Source organism: Frankliniella occidentalis, unplaced genomic scaffold, assembly GCF_000697945.3.
Source record: "Frankliniella occidentalis isolate FOCC.00 unplaced genomic scaffold, Focc_3.1 Scaffold42, whole genome shotgun sequence".
In the NCBI taxonomy this organism is placed as follows: Eukaryota; Metazoa; Arthropoda; class Insecta; order Thysanoptera; family Thripidae; genus Frankliniella; species Frankliniella occidentalis.
In genome coordinates, this window is record NW_026267172.1 from 510,839 (window position 1) to 533,056 (window position 22,218).

The window sequence follows — 22,218 nt, forward strand, 5'->3', positions numbered from 1 at the left end:
CTCTCCCTCCCCCCCTTCTCCCACATCCGCCCCTTTTCCCTCTCTCTCCCCCCGACTCTCCCAGTTTAGCCAGCATGTCCCTTTCTCTTTGTTCCTGTCTCCGTTTCGGGGGCGTGTCGCGGCATGGCCAAGGGAGTCCAAGGTTTAGTCAGTGATGCATTTTAATGTGACACTCGACACGCTCCGGCGGACATGACTTTGCCGTCATGCCGGAGAATGAAATTGTTATATCACAACGCTTTAAGAGACTGGCGAGGTGTTGAAGTCGGGCACACTGTAACTGTACAACTTGACGATATCAACTTAAATCCTAAAGTCCAAGAGCTTAAACTGCAAAATCAAAGTCCATCAAGTTATCTAGTTTCCAGTTTAAACTTTGAAACCAGACCGTTTACACTGATAAATTAAGTGTGCAACTGCTTAACACTTTGTGCAACAGCAAGTTGAATAGTTGGAAGTGTTAAACTCGGTAAGGTATGTGCACTTGCAAGTGTGTTACTTCTCTGTTGAGCACTTCCTCAGATTGGCTTCTTGTAGGGGTGCTCTACTCAAGAGTTACCCACTTGCGAGTGTAGCTACGAAGCTGAACACTTTTCAACTTGCTGTTGCAAACTTACAAGTGTTCAGCAGTTGCACACTTAATTTTTCAGTGTTTGTTGTTCACGGTAAAAATTACATCTTGGATTTCAAGCAATCTGCTAGGTTTTCAAGACAGTTTTCAAGGAAACTGCTTGAATTCTAAAATGGCCATTTTCCGAGTTGTTTTTGACTTTTGATGTTTATACTATGAAATATTTTGATTTTCAAGTTTTAATTTGCTTAAACTGTCATCATGTTAAAACATTCTGATTTTCAAAGCTGGGCGTTCCTCTTTGCACTGCGGTGTCGCAAAGAGTTTTTTAATTGGTTCTTGAATGTCACACACAGTCATTTGTGGGACGTCTAAAGCCTCTCTTGCGTCGCTCCTCCCCCTCCCCTGCTGCCGCGCGGCCCGGGCCGAGCCCAACCCGACCACATGTTGCAATATATGCGACACGACGTGGCAGGAAGTCACCTCACTGGCGGACGACGTGTCGTGCCCGCGTGCCGGTTGTCACGTCCCGCGGGGTGTCCCGGGTGCGTCCCGGAGGGGTTGTTACGGTGTCGGGGGGTATCGGCTCAGAGGGGCGGGGTGGTTCGAAGGTTTTCGAGGGGTATCACAGGCTCAGAGAAGTGCGGTCGGTCGCAATGTTGCAAATTTCGTCTATGCTGGCGTGTTGTGTGAGAGACCATAAAGGGTGCTCTATACTTCCGACTGCCCCCCCCCCCCTTCCCCTCTCATTATTTTCGGCCAACTGAAAGCACTTTTGCTCTTTTATCGCGGTGCATTGATTAAGTGGCAGGTGGCAGGTGACACAACATAAGCTTCACTGCATGACATCTTGAACCTCTCAAACTACAAGTGTTTATGAATATTTTGTCGCACATCCAGGAGTTCAAATCTTTTCACTCGTCTGCAGGTGAGCGACACTCGTACACTTTGATTTTTAGTGCACTTGCTTTCGATAAGTCTCAAACACAAAGAGTGTACCACGAAAGGGTGCGTGTGTAATATGTAACAAATTACAGTCCCCACATAAAGTTGACAAAGCCGTATCACTACCCCCTTCCCGCCGTCTCCAAAACCCTGTTGCTGCAGTTGTCTTCCTGGAGAGAACGGAACGGGTGTCGTATCCGCGGCCGGCTCCGCTCCAAGACGAGACGCGCTACCGGTGCGGAGGTTGGGACTCGCTCACTCCCCCTGCTGGAGCTGGAGCGCGCGTGCGCCCAGTCACGTCGTCCGCGGCGCTGCTTCTTACCTGGGCCGGCGGGCCGCCCTGCAGCACCCGTTCAAAACTGGGCTGTAAAGTATAGGGTGGCGGGCCGGCCGCTTACCGGCCGCCCTATAAGAACGGTCTTTTCGGTTATCTCATCTTTACGGGAAGGATTTTCCCTTGGCCTTTTTTTCGCGCCCTGACGTGCCTGCTGTGCTGACCTGCGCACGCTCACCCGCATCTGCTGTTGGATGTTTTTCGGAAGCCCGTTTCCGCCAGTTTTAACGTAAAGTTTTGAAGACTTTGGCGCCTTATAATTAAAGGCTTGCATGAGCTGCAGGGATACGGCCAGGCAGTTCGAAGCAGACGGGCGGGATGCTGTCACGGTGGTAAATTGTGTCAGTATTTTCTTTTCCAGGAAAGCGCACCACCAACGGGCCTACAGCGCGCCACACAAACCAAAAATATTCACCAAGATGTTTTCTGTACGAAACGAAGACCTGACCTTGAGGCCAAAAGGAGCCCTACACCTGGCTGAACAGAACTAGAGCAACAATACGTTTGGCGGAAGATAAAAGCAGCGTGTTATATTTTTCGCCGTGTTTTTGCGGTTGGTTGGGCCACGCCAGCAGGACAGGAGGGGCCGCGCAGCAGGCAACCGCTGGTCGCGTAAGCTCATGTCCGAAATCACTGGCGGGCTCTTATGAAAGTGTGCCGGTGTCATCGGTCAATTACCATACCCTACTACGCTGGACGGGACGCGGCTGCGGCTCACGCGGGGTAGGGCCGGCGCTGGTCGGGGTAGCTCCGCGGCGGTACCTCTGGAGACGGGCGTATCGGCGTTGGGGAGTATTGCCGCATGCTGGTGGTGCCTCCCACCAAACGTAAGGTTTGCCTTCTCCTGACGGCTCGGCGTATCCGCAAATTGGAGACGAGTTTGGAGAAGTCTTTGACTTCATCAGGCAGAGTTTCATTTCATGAACCTCGTGTCAGGGCTACGACATAGCATTATGCACGCTGAAAACAAGGTCTCGTACTTTGAGGGTGGTAAACTTTGCGGGGCGTTTTTTAGTATAGGAGAATTCCTACAATTCTTAGCGACTCTCCGACAAAATTTTGGAAAATTCCCCTATTTTTTATTTTTTTTTGGTAGCGGAGGAGCTTTTCTTAAATTCTCGAAATTCCTCAAAGTTTTTCATTTTTTTTTAAATCAAAAATTCAAACATTATTTTTACCGTGTGTGGTTTGGTTCTGTGGTTTGGTACTCACTTACTTACACGGTAGCACTGGTAAAAAGATATTTTCTGCTGAAGCAAACCAAGGTTTGCAGGACTAATATTTTTGCATTCAGCTCAAAATTCCGTTTCGAACGAGCCTACATGATGTGATGTGTGTCTGAAGAACGGTGAAAGAAGTAACTGACCCTCAGTAATCTACTAAATTTCTTTTATTTGGGATTTGAACCCTATCACATGTCGGCTTGATCGAAGCGGAATTTTTAGCTGAATACGAAAACATAAGTTTTACAAACCTTGGTTCGCTTCATCAGAAAATGTTCGGGAAAAACTAAAACGTTAACGCCTTTTGACTTGAACGCCCACCTGGAAAGGTGTTAATTCACACCTTTGTTTTACCAGTGAGTACGTGAGACATTCTGAGTAGTAAGGTGTATCACTTCGACCAGCCACAGTGCAGGGCCTGGACTAAACAATTTTCCAGTCGTTTCCCAGTCACCAGTCAGTCTCGAAATTGGGGCAAAACAACTCCAGAAGCTCCAGACCAGTCACTGTTTTAGTTGTGGTGGCTCGGCTCCAGTTCCCATTATGCCCTTTGGAAGAGGCCAGTCACTTATCTAGTCATGACCAGTCATTATCAAATTATTTTTCAGAACCACCTAGTCCAATTTGACTTCAAGTCAGAGTACACCCATTTCTGATGGGATGTACCCATCGATCTGTCTGCGCATTAATTTTTTGTGAGCTAATATTGTTTTTGTTTGTTTCATTGCAGGTTTGTGGCAGCTCCAGTCCCCATTATGCCCTTTGGAAGAGGCCAGTTAAGAGTAATGTAATTAACATTTTTTTTTAAATCAATTTATTTACAATTACCACTATAAGAGCGAAATAAATAACACTGGCATTTCTACTTTCTAAACTTATGCTATTAGGTCAATGTCATGCATAGATAGTAAACTTTTACCACATTAACAGGTGTTGTATTGAAGAATCTTGACATATTGCAAATAAATATACGTAGAAAAGGGGATAAAGGGATAAAGTTAACTTTATCACCGCACAGCATCTTATGTTACGCAGTGGAGTCAGGTTATAGCCGTCAGTCTCTTAGTTTGTTAAAATTTTTGGAGCAAATTCGATCTATGGCTTTTTGTGAGAGATATCACTCAATTGTTGGCACATGTGTTTGATTATACCGATGCGGTATGAGTGTTTCTTTTGAAGAAGACGTGGGAGATTTCTTTTTGTGCATTGAGCTTATGTTAACCGCCGAGGCGGTGTGAAATAGTCCGTTTACCTTTTCCTTACATTCCAACCGTGACTAGCATCGGGGTAAATTGCATGAAGGGTGGAGGAAAATTCGACCACGACCCGCCACCCGACTTGTATCATGGCATGTGGCCCATAATCCGCAAAACAGGAAGATACAGCGTATCCTTCTCATCTACGTCACTTTGATGCCCCAGTCCTCCTTGATCAGGTCGGCCGCCTTCTCCCCGATCATGATGACGGGCGCGTTGGGGTTGCCGGACACGATCTGGGGCATGATGGAGGCGTCCACGACGCGCAGCCGCTGCACGCCGTACACGCGGAGGCGCGGGTCCACCACGGCGTCCGGGTCGGACAGCGGCCCCATCTTGCAGGTGCCGGTCGGGTGGTAGATGGTGAAGGTGAAGTGCCGGATGGCGCACTCCCAGTACGCGTCCGTGTCGAAGGTGTGCTGGCGACAGCCGGGCATCGGCGTGGTGAGCGGCCGGGACCCGAAGCGCTGGAAGGCGGACGAGTTGGACACGGCGTTGGCGATGCGGATGCCCTCGACCAGCACTTGGATGTCCTCGCGGTGCGCGAAGTAGTTGGGCTCGATGAGCGGGTAGTGCAGCGGGTTGCGGCTCTTGAGGCGCACCCAGCCCGAGCTCTTGGGCCTCAGCAGCAGCGGCAGGATGGTCCACGTCTCTGCGTTCACCAGCGGCTTGTACATGGTGTTGTACACGCGGTCCCGGAGCCCTGCCGAGGAAATTCAGATTTTAAATATCTCAAATTGTGTGAGGTAGGTTAATTTAAGTATTTTAGCCTTTTTTCTCCCAAATTAGGCACCAAGTCCCAAAACAGGATGTATGCAAACTTAATGCATGACAGTCAGTATGCAGCGTTCACAGCGGGGTTGATCTGTAACTCACCGAGAATTTTGCGAATTTGCTCGCCACCGTCCGAGTTGATGGAGCTGGGCGCAAAGTGAAACTGGATATCGGGAAAGTCGATGGACTTGTTGGCGTACTTGGAGTTGACGAAGGCGAGACCTTCGACGCCGCTCGTCGTGAGCGGCCCCCGCTCGTTGAAGATGTACTCGAGGCCGACGCCCACCGTCTGGAAGCGCGACTTCTTTAAAGTGACGGGCTCGTCGATGATGTACGTGAGCCCGCCGAGGCCGACGTGGTCCTGGAGGTTGTGGCCCACCTTCAGGTCGGACACGACGGGGATGCCGAGCTCCTGAAGGTGCGCGCGCGGGCCCACCCCGGACACCATAAGGAGCTGCGGCGACGCTATGGCCCCCGCAGAGAGGATGACCTGCGGACAAGTCATGCGTCAGCCAGAAGACGGGTTGGAAAAAGTATGCGATAGGAACCCATAATGTTCAAAGGTAGTCTCGGTATGGTATCCTTAGTTTAGGGTTTAGCCATAGCATTGCACCGAGAAAAAAGCGTCTAGTTGAGGCCGGTTGAGTTTTGCTTGTAGGCTGCAAAGAGGTTGTCTCTCACCTCTCTGCGGACGCGGACCACCTGCTTGCGGTTGCCCCTGACGAACTGCACGCCGTACGCGAAGGGGATGGCGCCCTTGCCCCCGGGGTCGATGAGCACCTTGAGGACCTGGGCCTTGAGGGCGACGTGCAGGTTGTTGCGCAGGCGCACCGGGCGCAGGAAGGCCTTGGCCGTGGAGCAGCGCGACCCGCGCCGCACCGTCAGCTGCGTCAGCATGAAGCCGGACTGCTTGGCGCCGTTGATGTCCCGATTGGGGTACCTGTAGGGGCCACGAAGAAGGCGGCGTGAGCAACAATGACATCTGGATTACTCAACTGACATTTGACAATCCACTTGTACGCCGTCTCTCATACTTGCTCGTGTGAGACTTAAAATTTGAATGCTTGCAAGTATTAGGCTAGAATGACGAACGCCTTTAAGGCAGAGGCTTGGGTCAAACTGGAAAAAATCGGACGAAAACAGATTTTGAGTTTAGATTTTCTGTGCTAAGTAAATCAAGAAAAGCTTTCTATGCCAATTTAAGTAAGTCGTTTGCGGTTCTTCTAAGGATTATACACCTTGGACGTAACCCTTTTAACCATTTTTTTTTTAAGTTATGAAATTTTAAAATACTTCCTGCTAACAGGGTTACGTCTACAGGCGTATTAAACCTTAAAAGAACCTTACCGAACTAGCAGATTGAAACAGAGAGCTTTCCCTTGATTTAATTAGCATATAGATTTTAAACTTAAAATCAATATCTTTCGCCCGACTTTTCCAGTTTCACTCAAACCTCTTATGAGTATGCACACGTCCGTGGTCATAAATCCAGTGCAAACCCTGCAGGTATGCGTCACTTCAATGTCGCTTGTGCACCTGAGGAGATGGCCTCGACGGCGTGGTAGGATGCTGCTTGGACCACTCACCCCAGCTCGACGCCGGCCTGCACGAAGGCGAGCGAGAGCGGCGTGCGCCAGGGCGCCTCCTGCACCGTCAGGTAGCCGCCCGTGGAGTGGTAGGGCGTGCGCGCCAGGTACGGGTTGCGGTTGTCCTCGCTCTTCTTGAAGTAGGGCAGCACGCTGTCGTAGCCCCAGCCCGGGTTGCCCAGCTGCTCCCAGTTGTCGTAGTCGTGGCGGTTGCCGCGCACGTAGACCATGGCGTTGAGCACGGAGGAGCCGCCCAGCACCTTGCCGCGCGGCCAGTTGCAGCGGTCTCCATTCATCGCCAGGCAGTACGCTGCGTCACCGCCTGATAGGAGCAGAGTAACCAATTGACAAAAAGTCCCACCACTGCTTAACGGTAACACCGACTTAATACTTTGCCATCAAATGCCGTTGTTGTCACATCGGGATCAGGAATAAGTCTCCCGCGTCCCGCGTGACCATTCATCTATCAATCTGCACTGTAAATTGCTTGCTCGCTATTTTCATTGCAACGTTGCGAAGAATTTTCGATCTTTGTAATTTGCAAAGATCCTTGCAAACTTTGTGTTCGCATTGCAAAGAAATAATTTGCAAGCTTGTTAACACGTTGTGTCCCACATGACCGCACGAGTGGCCACAATAGCATGTTAACTAAACTAATTCATCGCATTACAGATTACAGTACCTTAAAATTCTTTGTTAAGCTACCAAGGAATCCGATTGCAATGCAAACTTATTCTTTGCAACCATCGGGGCTTCGTCCCGTTTTCCTGTTCCTGCCAAAATATTGGTCCCCTGGAAAAATGTGATAAAAATCTGGTGGGGGATGTTTATTTTGGGGACACCTACCGTGTGTGTATGTGTGCCGCGGCCCGATAGTCTTGCCAACAGAGTTGCCCGTTCGTGTGACAATTTAATGGCTCACTTGCGGCCCCATTTCTTGCCTCCCGGCCGTCAAACGCCATGTAATGGCGCAAAAACTGCGCCGTGGCCCGACACGCGATGTTTGCCCCGATGCTTAGCGGCTCCTTGTCGAGCGGTGCTGCTGCTGCCGCTGCCGCCTCTGCCACCTGCGCCCTATTCGTCTCTTTACGATTGATCGTGTGTCTATGAAGTTCCAATTGACACGGTGGGGCGGCTCGTTATACGGCGCGACGTAACACGGCCAGCCGTCGGCCACCACGACTTGAGGATGTGTAGGCTTCCGGTCGAAAAATGGGTGAGAGTGGAAGGAGAGTGTGAAGAGGGAAGCGCCGCCGGTAGACTCTGCCCCGCCTCGTCCCGCCCCGCCCCTGCTTGCCCTGCCCCAGCTTCCGGTTTGATCCCTTCCGTGTAAACTTGGCTCTCAGGGCCCCGGGCATTGTCTTGCGAATCAATGAAAGTTATGCCAATTATGTATACTCTGCTCCTCTCCGGCGGATCGTCTCGTCTCCCTCAATTGGCCTGTCTGAACTAATCCTTCCGAATCTTTCCCTCCGGTCCGGGTGCCTTTTTTCTCTTCCTTTCCCCCTCTTTCGCTTCTGCCCAAATTGTCACACTTGAATGCTTTCTCCGGGCTGCTGATGTGGTAATAACTGCCTCACGAAACTTGTTGGACGCCGGAGTTTGCCATCACCCTTAATTTTGACATGTTTCTGCTGTCAAGTTATCATCGATGAATGAATGTTTTGTGTTTGGTTGAGCGTTTATTGCCATTATGTAGTTTGCTCAGCATTCTTTTTATAAAATTGCCACGAACTTTTGACTAACATTACTAAATTTACTGAAACTTGCCTTTTTTTTTATTTAAACGAGAACTTTCAAGATGCGTGCGCATGTGCAACCTCTAAATTCAATCTGAAAAATTTTCCCCACATTCTGGCGGACAATGAGGTGAAACATTATCTCAAGCAGCCCCCACAAGGTTCCCAACACATTCGGCAGCAAATGGCACAAAATTTTCGTTGGTAAAAGCTGCTCCGCGATCAGCGCTGTGCCGTGTTGCTTCTCCTGAACTCCTGCCCTAACAGTGACGGCGCGTGGCTACCACGCCTGGCTCGTGCACTATGCAAGTCATTCCCCGGTCATCGATTTGGTTTGGAGTGTGCCCGCGCCGTGCCGCGCCGCGCAGCCGCGCACTTACTGCAGTCGGAATGCCGGGCTCTTTCCCGTTGCGTCACTACCGGCCTGACCGAGGGCTGCCGGCGGGCCGGCGTGGTGCATGGCTCAGGGTGGACATCTACTCGCTTGCGTTAAAAGTTATATGAAAGTCACATCTAAACCCGACAGGGATAGGGCAAATTACTTTTAATTTCTGCCCTATGGTTCTTAAATTTGCGTCTTTAGTCAATAAAAAAAAAGTTTTCTCTCAACGTAGAGGTTTTTAAAACCACCCCTGTCATGTCAAAATGAATGCAGAGTAGGGTTATAAAAACGTTCGAGCAAAAAGAGTATAAAAAGTGTTCCAGCAGTTTTCAAACGCACTATTACATACAACCATGGTTGCCACAACTCTGGAAAACCTTGAAAACCTGGAAAACTCAGGGAAATAAAAAACTGTCAGGGAAATCAGGGAAAACTCAGGGAAAATGAAAAAAAGTCAGGGAAATTTGGTCTGACTGGTCCCCAAACTGCAGTCAATTGGCCGTTTAGGTCAAATACACATTTTGACGTCCCAGTAGGGTGTTTTGTCCCAAAATTTTTCGCGCTCGCTTCGCTTGCGGTCTTTGTATTACAGTTAGGGGTATTATTTTGCCCCAGTACTTCACCAGGAACGGTGCTTAAAACTCAGGGAAATTCAGGGAGAAATGGTCTGGAAATCAGGGAAAACTCAGGGAAAATGGAAATGAAAATTTTGTGGCAACCATGACAACCCCTAAATCAAAAAAAATAAGTAAATAACATAAAACGATGACCGCTCCGCTGGACCCTACTGTACGTGGTTAGCACAAGTATTCAACCCACCTGGCGGGGACGTCTTGTACTGCCAGTCCAGGTCGGAGAGCTGCAGGTAGCCGGCCAGGGAAGGTACGTCCGAGATCTCCGTCTCGTCACCGCCGGCCTCGAGCAGGAGCACGTTCCAGTCGGACACCTCGGACAGCCTGTTGGCCAGGACCGCGCCGGCCGAACCGCCGCCCACGATGACGAAGTCGTAGACGGGCAGCACCTGGAGGGAGCGAGGACAGCCAACAGTTTAAAGGAGAATGCTTTTCAAGCGTGATCTCGTATGCGACATACCAAATACTGTCTTTAAAAAAAATAACATGCATTCTGTAACAAGATTTGACTTAATTTCACAGCACACGGCCACGATGAAAGTTTGTACGCAATTGTTCGTGTGTGATCCGTGTTTGGTATGCCACCCGAGTGTCCCGTAGACCGCGCAGGCGTGCGGTTCGGCTTGTATACCGTCTCAAAGCAAAACAAATATTTTTTGGGAAAATGCCGTATGGGACACCCTGTAAGCCCTGTATTGACCCTAGTGTGCTGTGCAACTCTGTCATTCTCGGAGGTTTTATGTTAAAACGAATCTCGTTACAAATTTGGTTTTATCGAGATGCGACAGGTACATTTCATTGCTCATATGTAGAGTTGCTGAGTCCCCCTCAGTAGGTCGACAATGCTCGCACTGCAACTAGGCAGAAGCCAGTAGAACGAAAGCGAGGTGGGTGATGCAATGCACTGCGTGCCTACGCCGTCTCTGTTGCTCTCATTGCCTTTGTAATGAACGTTAGAGAGAGAAGCGCAGACAACGCTACACAAACACTTCCTTCTCTCTAAAAAAAAATGGGAGTCGGTGCGTCTTGCAAAAGGAAGGAAGGTGGGAAAAAATTGAAATGGGTCGTGGGCGGTTGTTTCTGTTATAACGTGCTTGACTTGATTTCATTTTAAACCGTCGGGCTGTTGACCTCCGATTTCATCAGTGGTACCCTGTGTTTGTACGTGCATGCCATACACATCATTCAGAAAATCAGCCAGGGTGCTTATAGCTTCTTTTATAGTCTGAGTCATGTCACTGCGATTGCTCTACCCAGTGAAATTTTGATACTTGACCTATGTGCCCCATGGTTCAATGTGCCCCACTCTCCCTTACTTCATTTTCTTGAGTGTGTTATTACCTCTGTCATGCCTACCGGCTGCACTGGCCAAGGGCATGCGACCGTTCAGGTGTTTTGTAGCCTTCCTGTTAAAGAGGTCAAGTAGCAAGTCAGAGCAGTGAATTTCTGATGAAGACGGTTTTTTATTCGTTTTAGGATGTCCTTGGTCTGCTTTGACGCACATATAGCAGTACACGTTTGCAGCAGGTTTCACTTTATAGCCCACGGTGAAATATTCCCCGCAAGCTTTTATTAGCGTCGAGCTTCGATTCCCAAATCTTTCGCTCACTCACCTCTCTGATGTCGATAGGCCTGGACTCGGGGTCGACAGCGGTGTACCTCATGAAGACCATTCCGACTGCGATGAGTGGGACAAGCCCTAGGGCCATGGATGCCCCCCCGCTCCCGAGGAGGGGCAGGGCGGGCAGCGCGGGGGCCATTCCTGCAAAGCATTTGAGGAAGAGTGACTCTGTCAAGAAGTGTACACGCTGTCGAATCCCTGCAGAACAAATGTTTTGCATTTTCTTTCTCTCGTTTTCTTTAGTTTTCGTAAAGGAGTGTAACACTACTGCTTCACACTTGAAAGTGTCCAACTGCGAATTGGAAACTTGCAGTAGTACACTTTTAAGTGATCAACTCGGTAGTTGTGCACTTATAAATGTTCAACTCCTCTGTTCAACAGTTCACGCATTATGCGTCTAATCCGGCGCAGACAAAGAAAGTGCTCAGCAGAGGAGTTGCACACATTACAAGTGCCTAACTACACACAGAAAAACCGTTTCTTGTTTCAAGTAATTTTTTCCTTGTTTCACGTGCACGCTGACACAAGATCAAATTTACTCTTGAAACAAGCTGATATTTTATTTTGAATAAGAGAGAAATCTTATTCCAAAGACAAAATTGCCTTCTCTAAATGGTGACTTTCATCTTGTGTCAGCTTGCACTTGAATAAATTGATTAAGAAACTATCGTTCTGGGTGTACCGAGTTCAACACTTATGTGCACAGCAACGGAGTTAAGTCGTGGACTCACCCCCACCGTCTTCGCGTACTATCTATGATTTTCTGGTGATGGGTATCTCCGTTTGAGCCTTCCGGACATCCTCGTTCGCATTCTGAAAAACAAAAACAAAAAAAATGACAGGGAAACAATGGGAAATAATAAGGGCTCATGTACGACGTTGCACTTCTGCGCGCTCGCCCCGAGCTTTGCTCGTGTCTTGCGCACTGCTGGCTCCTGTTGTATTTTTATACAGGTGCAGCGTGGCGTGGACCCTTCCGGCAGACTGTCGCGTGCGTCCCCATCCCCTCCCCTCCTCCACTGTAATGCCTACTGTAATGCATCGCCGCTGCAACCCGCCAAAGGCAAGGACCACTCATAAGCTACCCACTATGGACACGCTTTATCGTACAGAAACAGTTACCATTTCTTCAGTGGGTGATTTCGGGATGCAAACTCACTGAGTCCTTATCTTTATCGTAAGCGGCCAGCACAGGCTTAACTATTATGGTGTACAGCCAATTTTTTAAACTTTCAAATCATCTAGTTGTGAAATAATTATTCCAAGGAAATGACACTGGAGAGACAAGGTATCTCGCTATCGTGCCCCCAATTATATTACTCCTGGGATAAATATTGAATGATATCGCTTCTTTAGAGTCATTCGCTATGGGATCGTCCAGAAAGTACGTCCGTTTCTCTCAAAATCATCCTGCAAATTACAGAAACTATGCACCTGCAAATCTCGGGGTAGGCCACCCCGCAATACACGCATGCACTGCATGCAAGATTGTGCCTACCCATCAGGCGCTATGAGAGCTTGCATTGCCTTAATTTGGAGGGTTCGTAACGGCGAATGACGGACGTACTGTCTGGATGATCCCTATGGGCGCTCCCAGGACTCTTCAAGAGACATCTTGGCCTAGATGACACTAATTCAAGGATGTTTTCTGATACGCAGATGCAGTAAATTGCAATCTTATTGAGCGATGCAGGAATCATGTCGCCCTATGTAGGCAATGTAAACACACGGCTGGAAATTCAAAGGTAGGACTCCAAGGGTTTTGATGTTTTTACAAAAGCATTAACAATTGGCACCCGTGCTAAGGCATTAAAACTGCCCAAAGGTGTTAAAATTTAATGCATTTGGACACTTACGTGCCTTTGCAAAGGCATTAAAATTTTTCCACCCCTAGTAAGGCATGAATCCCTAGCATATGTTTTTCTAGTGGCGTTTCATGCTTGTAACGCCCCATTACTTGCTCGGGCCTCCCGTTGTCGTCCTGACGATGAGCACACGGCGCCGGCGCCCTCCCCCGCACTTGACCCAGTTTCGGTGACGCGGGGCCGCGTACGCGTCGCGCTGTGTTGTGCACGGTCGGTCGGCACGGCGGCGACCACCACGGAGGCGTGTAGCAACACGGGCGAGGCGGCCGAGTGCGGCGGCGGGGCGCCCGGCGTGCAGCCTTGCCAGCCGGTTCCGTGCCGTGCACGCAGTGCATCGATCTAAGATCCCTTCCTCCCCCCTCCCCCGTTTTTCTTTCTCACACCCTCTCTACCCCTCCTATCTACCTCATCCGCATAGTTTTGCTTGCCTTTTCATACTGATACACCACTCTCATCCCTTACTGACTTTTTTACGACAGGGTTGCCACGCGTCAGGATAATCATGATAATCAGGATTTTGTCAGGATTTTCAAAAGTTGTCAGGATAATCAGGATAATGTCAGGATTTTGTGGTAAAAGTGTCAGGATAAATGGATTGTACCGGTTATCGCCCTGATGCTCGGCGCTACTTCGGCTAGAGGCGTGGCGCTGTGGTAGTGCGCCACTCTGATACATTTTTCCTAAAAGAAATACACAATTTTTTTCTTACCCCCTGAAAAATAGCGCTATTTTGCTGTATTTTGCTGTCAACTTGTTCTGAAAATGTCAGGATAAAGTCACTTTTTCGTCAGGATTTGGTCAGGAAAATGTCAGGATCTTCGGAAACTGGGACTTCGTGGCAACCCTGTACGAGGTTTGACTAAAGCAGTATTTTGTCAGTAATACCAATTATGACAAATTTAATAGTTTTATTATTACATCTTTATCAAAACTATACGGAATCGGAATAGTTGACAAATTAATTACTGACCCCTGTGATTTCTGTTGTAGAGAATTCTAACTGACATCCAAATCAGTACAGATGTAGATGTAGCATAGAGTGCATCTATAACGAGTACTACAAGTGCTACACCAAGTGCGTAACTGCTTAACACTCTTCAGTGCTTTATTGTGCACTGAAAAAAGTCGAATACTTGCCAGTGTCCAACTGACGTCGCTGACACTTGCAAGTGATTAACTCGGTTGCTACACTGTATATCAGAGTGTGATACCGACTTCACATTTTCTGTGATACAGAAATATTGCTCGATGTTGTGATGATCATCGCAGGAAAAGTACAACATTAAATTCATTGCTTATATTTGTGATGACCATCACTCATTTGAGCAATACTTTTATGTATCACAGTTTTGTGCGATGTGCATCCACACCGTTTTGTAGGAAATCCGGAATCATCGCATTATTTTGCAATAGGCATCACACAAAATTTGTGATAAAAATTTATTACTTCCCCAGGAGTGATAAATCGTGGGAATCACACGGGGCGTTTTATCACACGAAAATGTGTGAAAAGTATCACACTTCAAATTATAGTGTATGCACATGTAAGTGTGCAACTCCACTTTCCATAAGTTATCTGGCAAGGAAGTGTTCAGCAAAGGAGTTGCATGCAGTTGCAGTTCTTCGGTTTGTGACCACCTAAATCTGTAAATATTTAGGGCTTTTCATTTTCGCTAGACTCAAGTCTGTTCGGTTAGCAATAATTTATTCAATTCTTGAAAAATGGTTAAATTGGTGTAGTGAACGGAGTAAATATGACAACCATCACTGTAAAAATAGTTGAAGTTATTAAGGAAAAATTTTCTATGAAGAGTGTCGTAAAATAACAATCCAAAATTGTAAAATTTCTAGCACTATGCATATGCATCGACTTGGGATGCATCGACGAGCAAGATTGGGGTGTCATAAATTTACAACATATTCTTTAAATAATAGTTTTTAAATATTAATTGTAAAGTATTTCGTAAATCTACGACGATATTTTTCACAGTGGTAGTACGTGAGGGAGGGTAGGGGGCGCTAATGAATGCATGCACTTAAGTTTTTCCTTCCCCTTTCCCCTTTCCTGCTGGGACTGGACGCTGCAGCACACGTGTGAATTTTGCAAATTATTGCACCGACTTGGCTTTGCGTTGGCTTTGCGTTCCCTGCCGCTACTGGCCACGAGTGGCTTGGGCCGCGGAGCCGAACCGGATCAGTTAGTTTGGTTCAGTCGTACTTGGCCGTGATGAGGTCCGCATCACATAACACTTTCCCCGTGGGCCGTTGCGTGGTGTGATGGCGCGTGTGTGTGTGTGTATGTGTGAGTGTGTTTGTGCACGTGTTTGTGTGCGTGTGTGAGCGCGTGCTAGTGCCGACGGGAGCGGCGCGACTGGCGATCCATACATAATATGGCGATGCGCTGCGTTAAGTCATACGGAACAGGGAGGCGGTTGGCGGAAGGAAATGTTTGTGTGGCATGTGTCAGTCACACTACATCATATAGGTTCTCTCGGAAGTGCGAAGAAGTCTCTTTTTGATATTCTTTCGCTGCAAGGAAAATCAAGTTTAAGGCACACTGTTTAATCAGTGGCAAGCACTGTGCTAAGGCTAAGTACTGGAAAAACAAGGTACAACAGTTCGGGTTTTTATATGCCTTTACAAAGGCATTAAAACTTAGAAAGCCTGGAAAGGCATCAACTACTCGAAAGGTGTTAAATCTAATGCCTTACGGCATTTTTGTGCCTTTGCAAATGCAATAAATGTTAAAACCCCTTGCAACGGCATGTTTTGTTTTTTTCTTGTTTACTGTTGGATTTTCAGTGCACTGCGCATCCTTGATTTCCATGGATCTGGTTAAAATATCGTTTTGACATACTTTTAATGATCCAATTGATTTTGTTTGGTGCGTATTTAAAAAAATAATATGGTTGCATTTTGGATATGACAGTGCATTTGGGTAGTTCCCTCTCGTGCTCTCTCCGCCACACACACAATCTCAGCTTTGCCACTGGGCAGCCTGGCGGTCTGTGAACTTTGCTAGCCACACCGCTGTGTGCCGTGCACACGTTTGCACCTTTCAAACGAACGCAGAGGCGCCCCCCGCCCCCTTTCCTGCACACATACACGCCAACAATTCTTATATTTTTTATGTCTTTGCAACCAACCAACCAACCTGACTTTCGAGTGTGTGTCTGCGTCTGTGTGAGGCAGGCTCAGATATGGGGTTGTTAGGGCTTTCTTACTGGGACGTTCCTTGCTGACCCCCCCCCCCCCCCTCCCCCTTCCTCCTGGTTTTCTTCCTTGCCCCGCTCGCCACCTTTCCTCCCTTCTCTTCCCCCGGCCCTATTATGCAACGCAATGTTAACCACAGTCCGAAGCCCCCCCCCCTCCCCTCAGCTCCCAACACGCACGACCATAAGCCCCCCAGTGTGTTAGAGCACTGGAGGGTGTGATTTGTCAACAGCAGGCACTGGCGGCCCCGACCGGCGTTCACGTCTCCCGCTGTGTCGGGTCCCCGACCTACCCCTCGCCTAGGACGCGTTGACCGCGGCCAAAGCTTCGAGGGGGGGGGAGGGGGGGGGGCTCCGCGTTGATTTTTACACGAGCCCGTTAAGGTCGTCGGTCGGCTATGCCGCACGAATTCTGCAATATCAGCGCCCGGGCACTCGAAATGAACGCTAAAAATTGTGAAGAAGGCGTCGAATTTGATTGTCCAAGAAAAGTGTCGCATACTATTATTGCATTGAACGTAGCCTAACGGTTTATATTATAAATGCACTAAATTATTGTGCGACAAGGCAGTATTCCTTTTTACGGTTATACCACTGATGCGAACCGTGGGCGACCACTTCCTTCACCTTAACCTTTTGGTACTTCTTGTATCTTGGGGGTATATCACTCGAAACAAAGCAACCGCCAGAAAAGTGCCTAGGCGGAAGGATCGATAAGTTAACAAAGTCCAAGCTGCAGTGTACTACACAAAAACGCAGTAACATATTAGCTGTGTTGCTCGGTGCAACCTTTCGCTGGAGTAAAGAGAGGTTGCATTTAGTCAATAACACACGAGGGAGGGAGGGAGAGAGAGAGAGAGAGAGAGAGAGAGAGAGAGAGAGAGAGAGAGAGAGAGAGAAACTTGTGTCGCCTCGTGACGAGGGGCGCTCCGTACGGTCACAACCCCCTGCTTGCTCACCTCGAAGTGTGGTAATCCCTCTAATGATCCTTGTGCGGGCGCTGCATCTTGTCACTTTCACACTGTCACCCACTGTACACAGTCGCACTCTCTCGCACTCAGTCTGGCACTCACGCCGCGCACGTGCCGCGCACGCTCACTCCACAAACACACGCGCCGCGGTCCGCACTCGCTCAGTTGTCTCGGGGAACTGGCCGGACCGGGGCGGGGCAGGGCCCGGCGCGCGGCCGCCTCCAGCCAGCCGGGGCGCCCGCCCCCACCTCTCCCTTCTCCTTCCTTCTCCGCCCCAACCCAACCCACCCCCCTTCTATTCCCGCCAAGACTGTCCATCCCTCCCTCCCCCTCCCGTCGCCCGTCCGCCCTTCTTCTTCGTGGTGGTCGCCTTTTGATCTTTGGGACCGTGGAGAGAACCCATGATGAAGGTAAATAGCGTCAGCCTTACATGGGGCGATAATCCTCTTCCGGTTTAGCAGAGCCTCTTTGGAATCCTCACAGAGCAAGGCGGCTGAGGGTCCTGGGCTGGACGCTGCGTCGTGTTGTGCGCGATGCGCTGTCTGTACACACCATTGTTTCCTGTTTGTTTGGAATGTTTGTTCTCCCCTCTTTCCACGCTCGTCTGGTCGGGCCGGGGGTGGCGAGACCGGGACACTATGGTCATGACCAGTACCCTGAGTAACTGGGTACCTACGCTGATGGTGTCGAGCAGCTGTCACCCACTGCTTATCAGAGACACGTTCTGGTCCACGCTGCGCTATAATCTTATATCACATACCTGGGGTGCTAGAGATGAACGATGGCTTGACACGATGCGGTATGTGGAAACAAAAAGGTGGCCAGTAGGTGGCTGACTTTGGTCGCCTGAATTCCTGCAGGTCAGGTGACATCAGTCGTCCTGCTGCTAGTTTGGTCGACACCCCCAGAGTTACAGTGTACGGCTGTGGGGAATGCCGGCCCACGGCGTTGCTTTGTCCTTTTAGGTACGGCGGAAGGTCCACCACGAAGAACGAGCGGCCCGGTAACGAGCCGCCATACAGATTCTATTTCTTTCTCTATTTTCTCTATTTATCTTTTCTTCCCTTCCATGTCGCCTCACAAACCAGCAGGTCTCGACAGATCATGCCCCTACATTTTTCTAGAGCTCCCTCTCTCCGCCGGCAGACGTAGTGAAAATAGTGAAGCAAAGTGAAGGGCACAGCATCAATCGCACGGCCAAAAAATAAGAAGGGAAAAGAATTCAAAATGAGGGAATTCGTTTTAGTTTTTAGTGTTTGTAGTGGCTGATTTGACGTGAAATTCTCTGACATGTTGACGTACTGAATTTGTTGTGGTTCAGCTGGCCACCCTGTTGGCCGTGGGAGTAACCGGATTATTTCGCCCTAGTGGAAGTTTAGCCGGGCTTTTTTACAAGCACTCACTCGTGAAGACATTGATATAAGTGTACCTTTCCTGTGTTCAATCAAAAGGGTGGAGTTTTGTTTACCTTTTTGAGTTATACTTTCGTTTTGGCTTAATTTTGGGTAAGCAGAGAGAGAGGGAGAGAGAAATGGCAAATTGCTTCCACCTCAATTTTGTCAATTCCAACGCGTTCGAGACAACGGTGCACTGCGGATTAATCTGTCAGTGCTGTGTTGTGGTTGGCCGAGGTGCGAGATCGGGAAACCACAGGGCAAAGTACGGGGCGAGTGTATGGTGCTGCGGGTGCTGCTGACCCAAGGCAGTCTGTGTGAAGGAGGCGGGTAGAAAGTCTTCATCAGATGACTGCGGTTGTAGTGGACTGTCCGCTGCGAGCTCAAACTGGTGCTGGTGACCTTCGCTGGCAGACGCAGGTGCTACTGCTGGTTTAGCAACGAGACACCAAGACACTCTGAAAACTCGACAGTATACACATGCTGCTATATAGTGATAGGCAATCATTAATGATGTATCGGTGCACATGACATGTACACTTTGCAGTTATCACGTTTACGTTTATGCATTTTAGACAGTCGTGCACACATTAGTGTAATCGCGTCTCCCTCCCGACACTTAAAATGAAATTGCAACCAGATTCGAGTGGTGATGAAAAGGAAAAGGAATATTTCAGAGCACGAAGAATTCTCTGAAATTACGAACTGGTTGCACTTTATTAGTGCTGGAAAGAGAAGGGGAGGTGGATGGGGGATGGAGAGAGTCTTTTGATATTCCATAGCGCGAAAGGGATAGCGGAGCGCGCACCTCGTCTCTCTCGCACTCTCACTCCACTTGACTGTCTCACTCAGGCCCTTTGTTGTGTATGTATGAGTGTCTGACCGGGCTGCGCTCGCGCCGCTCTTGCTGGTGACCTTTTCCCTCGGGAAGCTTCCGACTTGGTATCCGCAGGTCCTCGACGCTTGTCGACGCCGACTCTGTAGCAGTCGAAGGTTTTTCAGTTATCTTTACATCCCTCAAGTCCCCCCATTATTACTTCTTATTATTTGAAGAACGCACTGTTCAGATTTCAGTTTTGTTTAAAAATTCCGGTATTAGAAATCCAAAGTGCACAGTGATGTGCTAGCGTGCCTACATGCGTCCACTTTGACAAAGTACATGGCAACCATGGCACACTCCGCAAGTTTGCAAAAAGCTCTATTGGAAAGTTCTAAATAAAACTTGCCACAGATCCCGCAAAATAAGCTTCATGCATCCTGTGCCGCAATGTGCCCTCACTTTTACCTGAATTTGTGCTTATTTTTTTTTTTTACGAACTGAAATAGGGCCTAAACGTGGCGTCATCGTGTCTGTCGCTGTGCTGTAACGTCTCTCTGATGAACGTTGTTGTGCGGTCCAATAGGAGTGACCTCAGCGGGTCGCGAAGTGACAATGAAGACGCGTCCTCGCGAGGCGTCGCGGCTCCTCGTTGCGCGGTGTGCGGTAATCGCGCGTGCGTCTCCCTCCCCCCTCCCCCTCCTCCTTTTCCTCTGGTCCGTTCGTTCGGTCTCTTTCCTCCTCTGTCCCCATTTCTTCTCCATCTTCTCCTCTAGCAAAACCCCTCGATTCCCTGCGTTATAGCGTCCCCGCTATCTCCTCCTCCCACCCGCCGCATGCACGTGTGCGAGCCTCACACGCATGGAGGAAATTACCGGCGCCGACCCCTTTCAGTCGGGCCCGCAGAATTCCCACAGGGCGTGGTACAGGTTGAAAAATCTCTACGACTGGTATGTATTTCAGATATCCGTAATCCGTAATCTACCAACAGAAACGCATCCGAGCTTGCTATTTCACCGTTTGAAAACCGAGGGTGGGCCGACTCGAAAAAAATCGTGTGCACAGAAATACAAAGAATATGAACAAAAATGCTCCAAAATCAAGAAAAACGTAAGCAATACCGCCACCCCCCTTTCAAACAACGTCACGTTATGAGGGACAAAATGTCAATTGATTGCATCGTTCCTTTGTGAATGCCAGAAATTTGCGGGCGCAAATATTGCGGGGTACAAAGAGCAAAAATGCCTCTTCATTACACGCACGACTGGACAAAGTTTGCGGTGACTATAAACCATAAACTCAATTTGGATATCGTGTACAAAATTAATCCTCGCCTAGTAGTTATCCCGGCAGTGAAAGGGGTGCGCTGACGTGACTGACCAGCTGACGTGTGCGGTCTAGGAGTGATTGGGTTGAGGGGGGGGGGGGGGGCAACATGTTTTGCCAGTAAGGATCCCAGCCTGGGCCCGAAGGGGACTGAGGTGCACCGTCGAGGGGGGAGGGGGGCGGGCTGATCAGGGCACCACGCCACGCTGCATGGCGGCCGCTTTCAAACCGAGTGCCCAGCATAGCAAGGCGCCACGGCCAAGGCTCGGCGGCACGACGCCCAGAGAGAAACCCGCACGTGAGCAGAAAGGTTAGGGATGGCAAGGGTGGCGCACGGGGTTAGGTAAGGAGTCGGGTAACGGTGTGGGCGAGGGTCCGCCCCCGCTGCAGTGTAGGTTACGCGAAGTAAAGTATCTTGCACCTGGTTCAAGAATCTCACGGGACCTTGCTGCTGTAAAAAAAGAGGCTGACGGGAAAATTTTCCATAATCAGTGTCGGAAAGTCACAAGTTTGAAATAGTATTCGTATATCGCCTTGGAACTGATCAACAAGCAAGAATGGGCTGTCCAAATTTAATACATGCTTTGCAATTCATTACGACAAACGTTGTAAATTTACGAGGACATTTTTCGCAAGGGTGGATTTGACTGCTTCAGCTAGCTTGTGAATGCAAAAACTTGGTCATTTACAGACAGCTTCCTTTAAAAGAACGCCATGATTTTGCCAATTTTTTTTTGGCCAGAGCGTTCGCATTGCAATGCCAGTGCCTGCCAACGGGCTGGCCCGGTCGGTATGGCCGATGACCGCTATGGAACCTCCCCCCGGCTGCGCCAACATGGCCCTCTGCTCTCTACCGCTGCGGTCGGCCGGGGGGCAGGCGGAGCAGGCGGGGCAGGTGGGGCAGGTGGGGCAGGCGAGGCAGAGACGGTGTGGTGGACGGGGTACGGGATCAGGCCTCGCTGCCGGGTCCCCGCACTTCGTGATCCTCTCATTACGCTCTGTTACTGTTCTCGTATACTTTTCTCCGCGTAAATGAGCGAGCCGGCCGTCGGTCGCGCGCTCCGCGCCCCGCCCTGCCCCACCTCACCTCACTCCACCTCACCCCGCCCCGCCCCGCCGGCCAGAAAGGCTTCCGGTGCGCCGGCGGCGGCTGCAGGCGCGCGGCCCGTGCCGGGCGCCACGTCATCCTCGCGACGCGCCGCCGCCGGCGCAGGGAGGCTGTTGGTCCAGCCGGGAGCTGAACCCCCCGGGCGTGCTTTGGTAGCCACGCCACGCCAGCGGACAAGCAATGGGCGTGCGGCTGGCGGGCGGGGAAAAAAATGTTGGCAAGTGATGCGGTGGTTGTGACGTGGAACTGATGGCGCTTCCCTGAGAAAGGTGGGAAAGTTATATACATGAATGGTGGCTGCTGCTGCTGGCTGCCTGCTGATGCGAGGGTCTGGAGCGAAGTGAACCATCATCGGCCACCACCATCAGAGCTCACCACACTCACCCCTCTCTCTTGCGGCTCCACAGTTTCCGTCTATCGGCGCGCTGACCGAGTCGGTGCATCTCCGTGAGGGGGGGGGGG

The 22,218-nt window shown here is 49.7% G+C and overlaps 2 protein-coding genes across 2 annotated transcripts in view; one reads left to right on the forward strand and one right to left on the reverse strand.

The window, feature by feature from the left end:
- The window catches only part of LOC113214223 (flotillin-2), a 203,807-nt gene that overhangs the window by 84,208 nt on the left and 97,381 nt on the right, over positions 1–22,218 (forward strand). The gene's annotated exons all lie outside the window — the stretch shown is intronic.
- On the reverse strand, positions 3,865–17,308 carry LOC113214222 (glucose dehydrogenase [FAD, quinone]). Its single transcript, XM_026433527.2, has 8 exons — positions 17,100–17,308; positions 11,795–11,876; positions 11,056–11,204; positions 9,630–9,831; positions 6,690–7,011; positions 5,785–6,043; positions 5,206–5,593; positions 3,865–5,032 (listed from the first exon to the last, which is right to left on the reverse strand). Exons 3-8 carry the CDS (start codon positions 11,200–11,202, stop codon positions 4,473–4,475), a joined length of 1,878 nt encoding a protein of 625 aa, XP_026289312.1. The 5' UTR covers positions 11,203–11,204; positions 11,795–11,876; positions 17,100–17,308; the 3' UTR covers positions 3,865–4,472.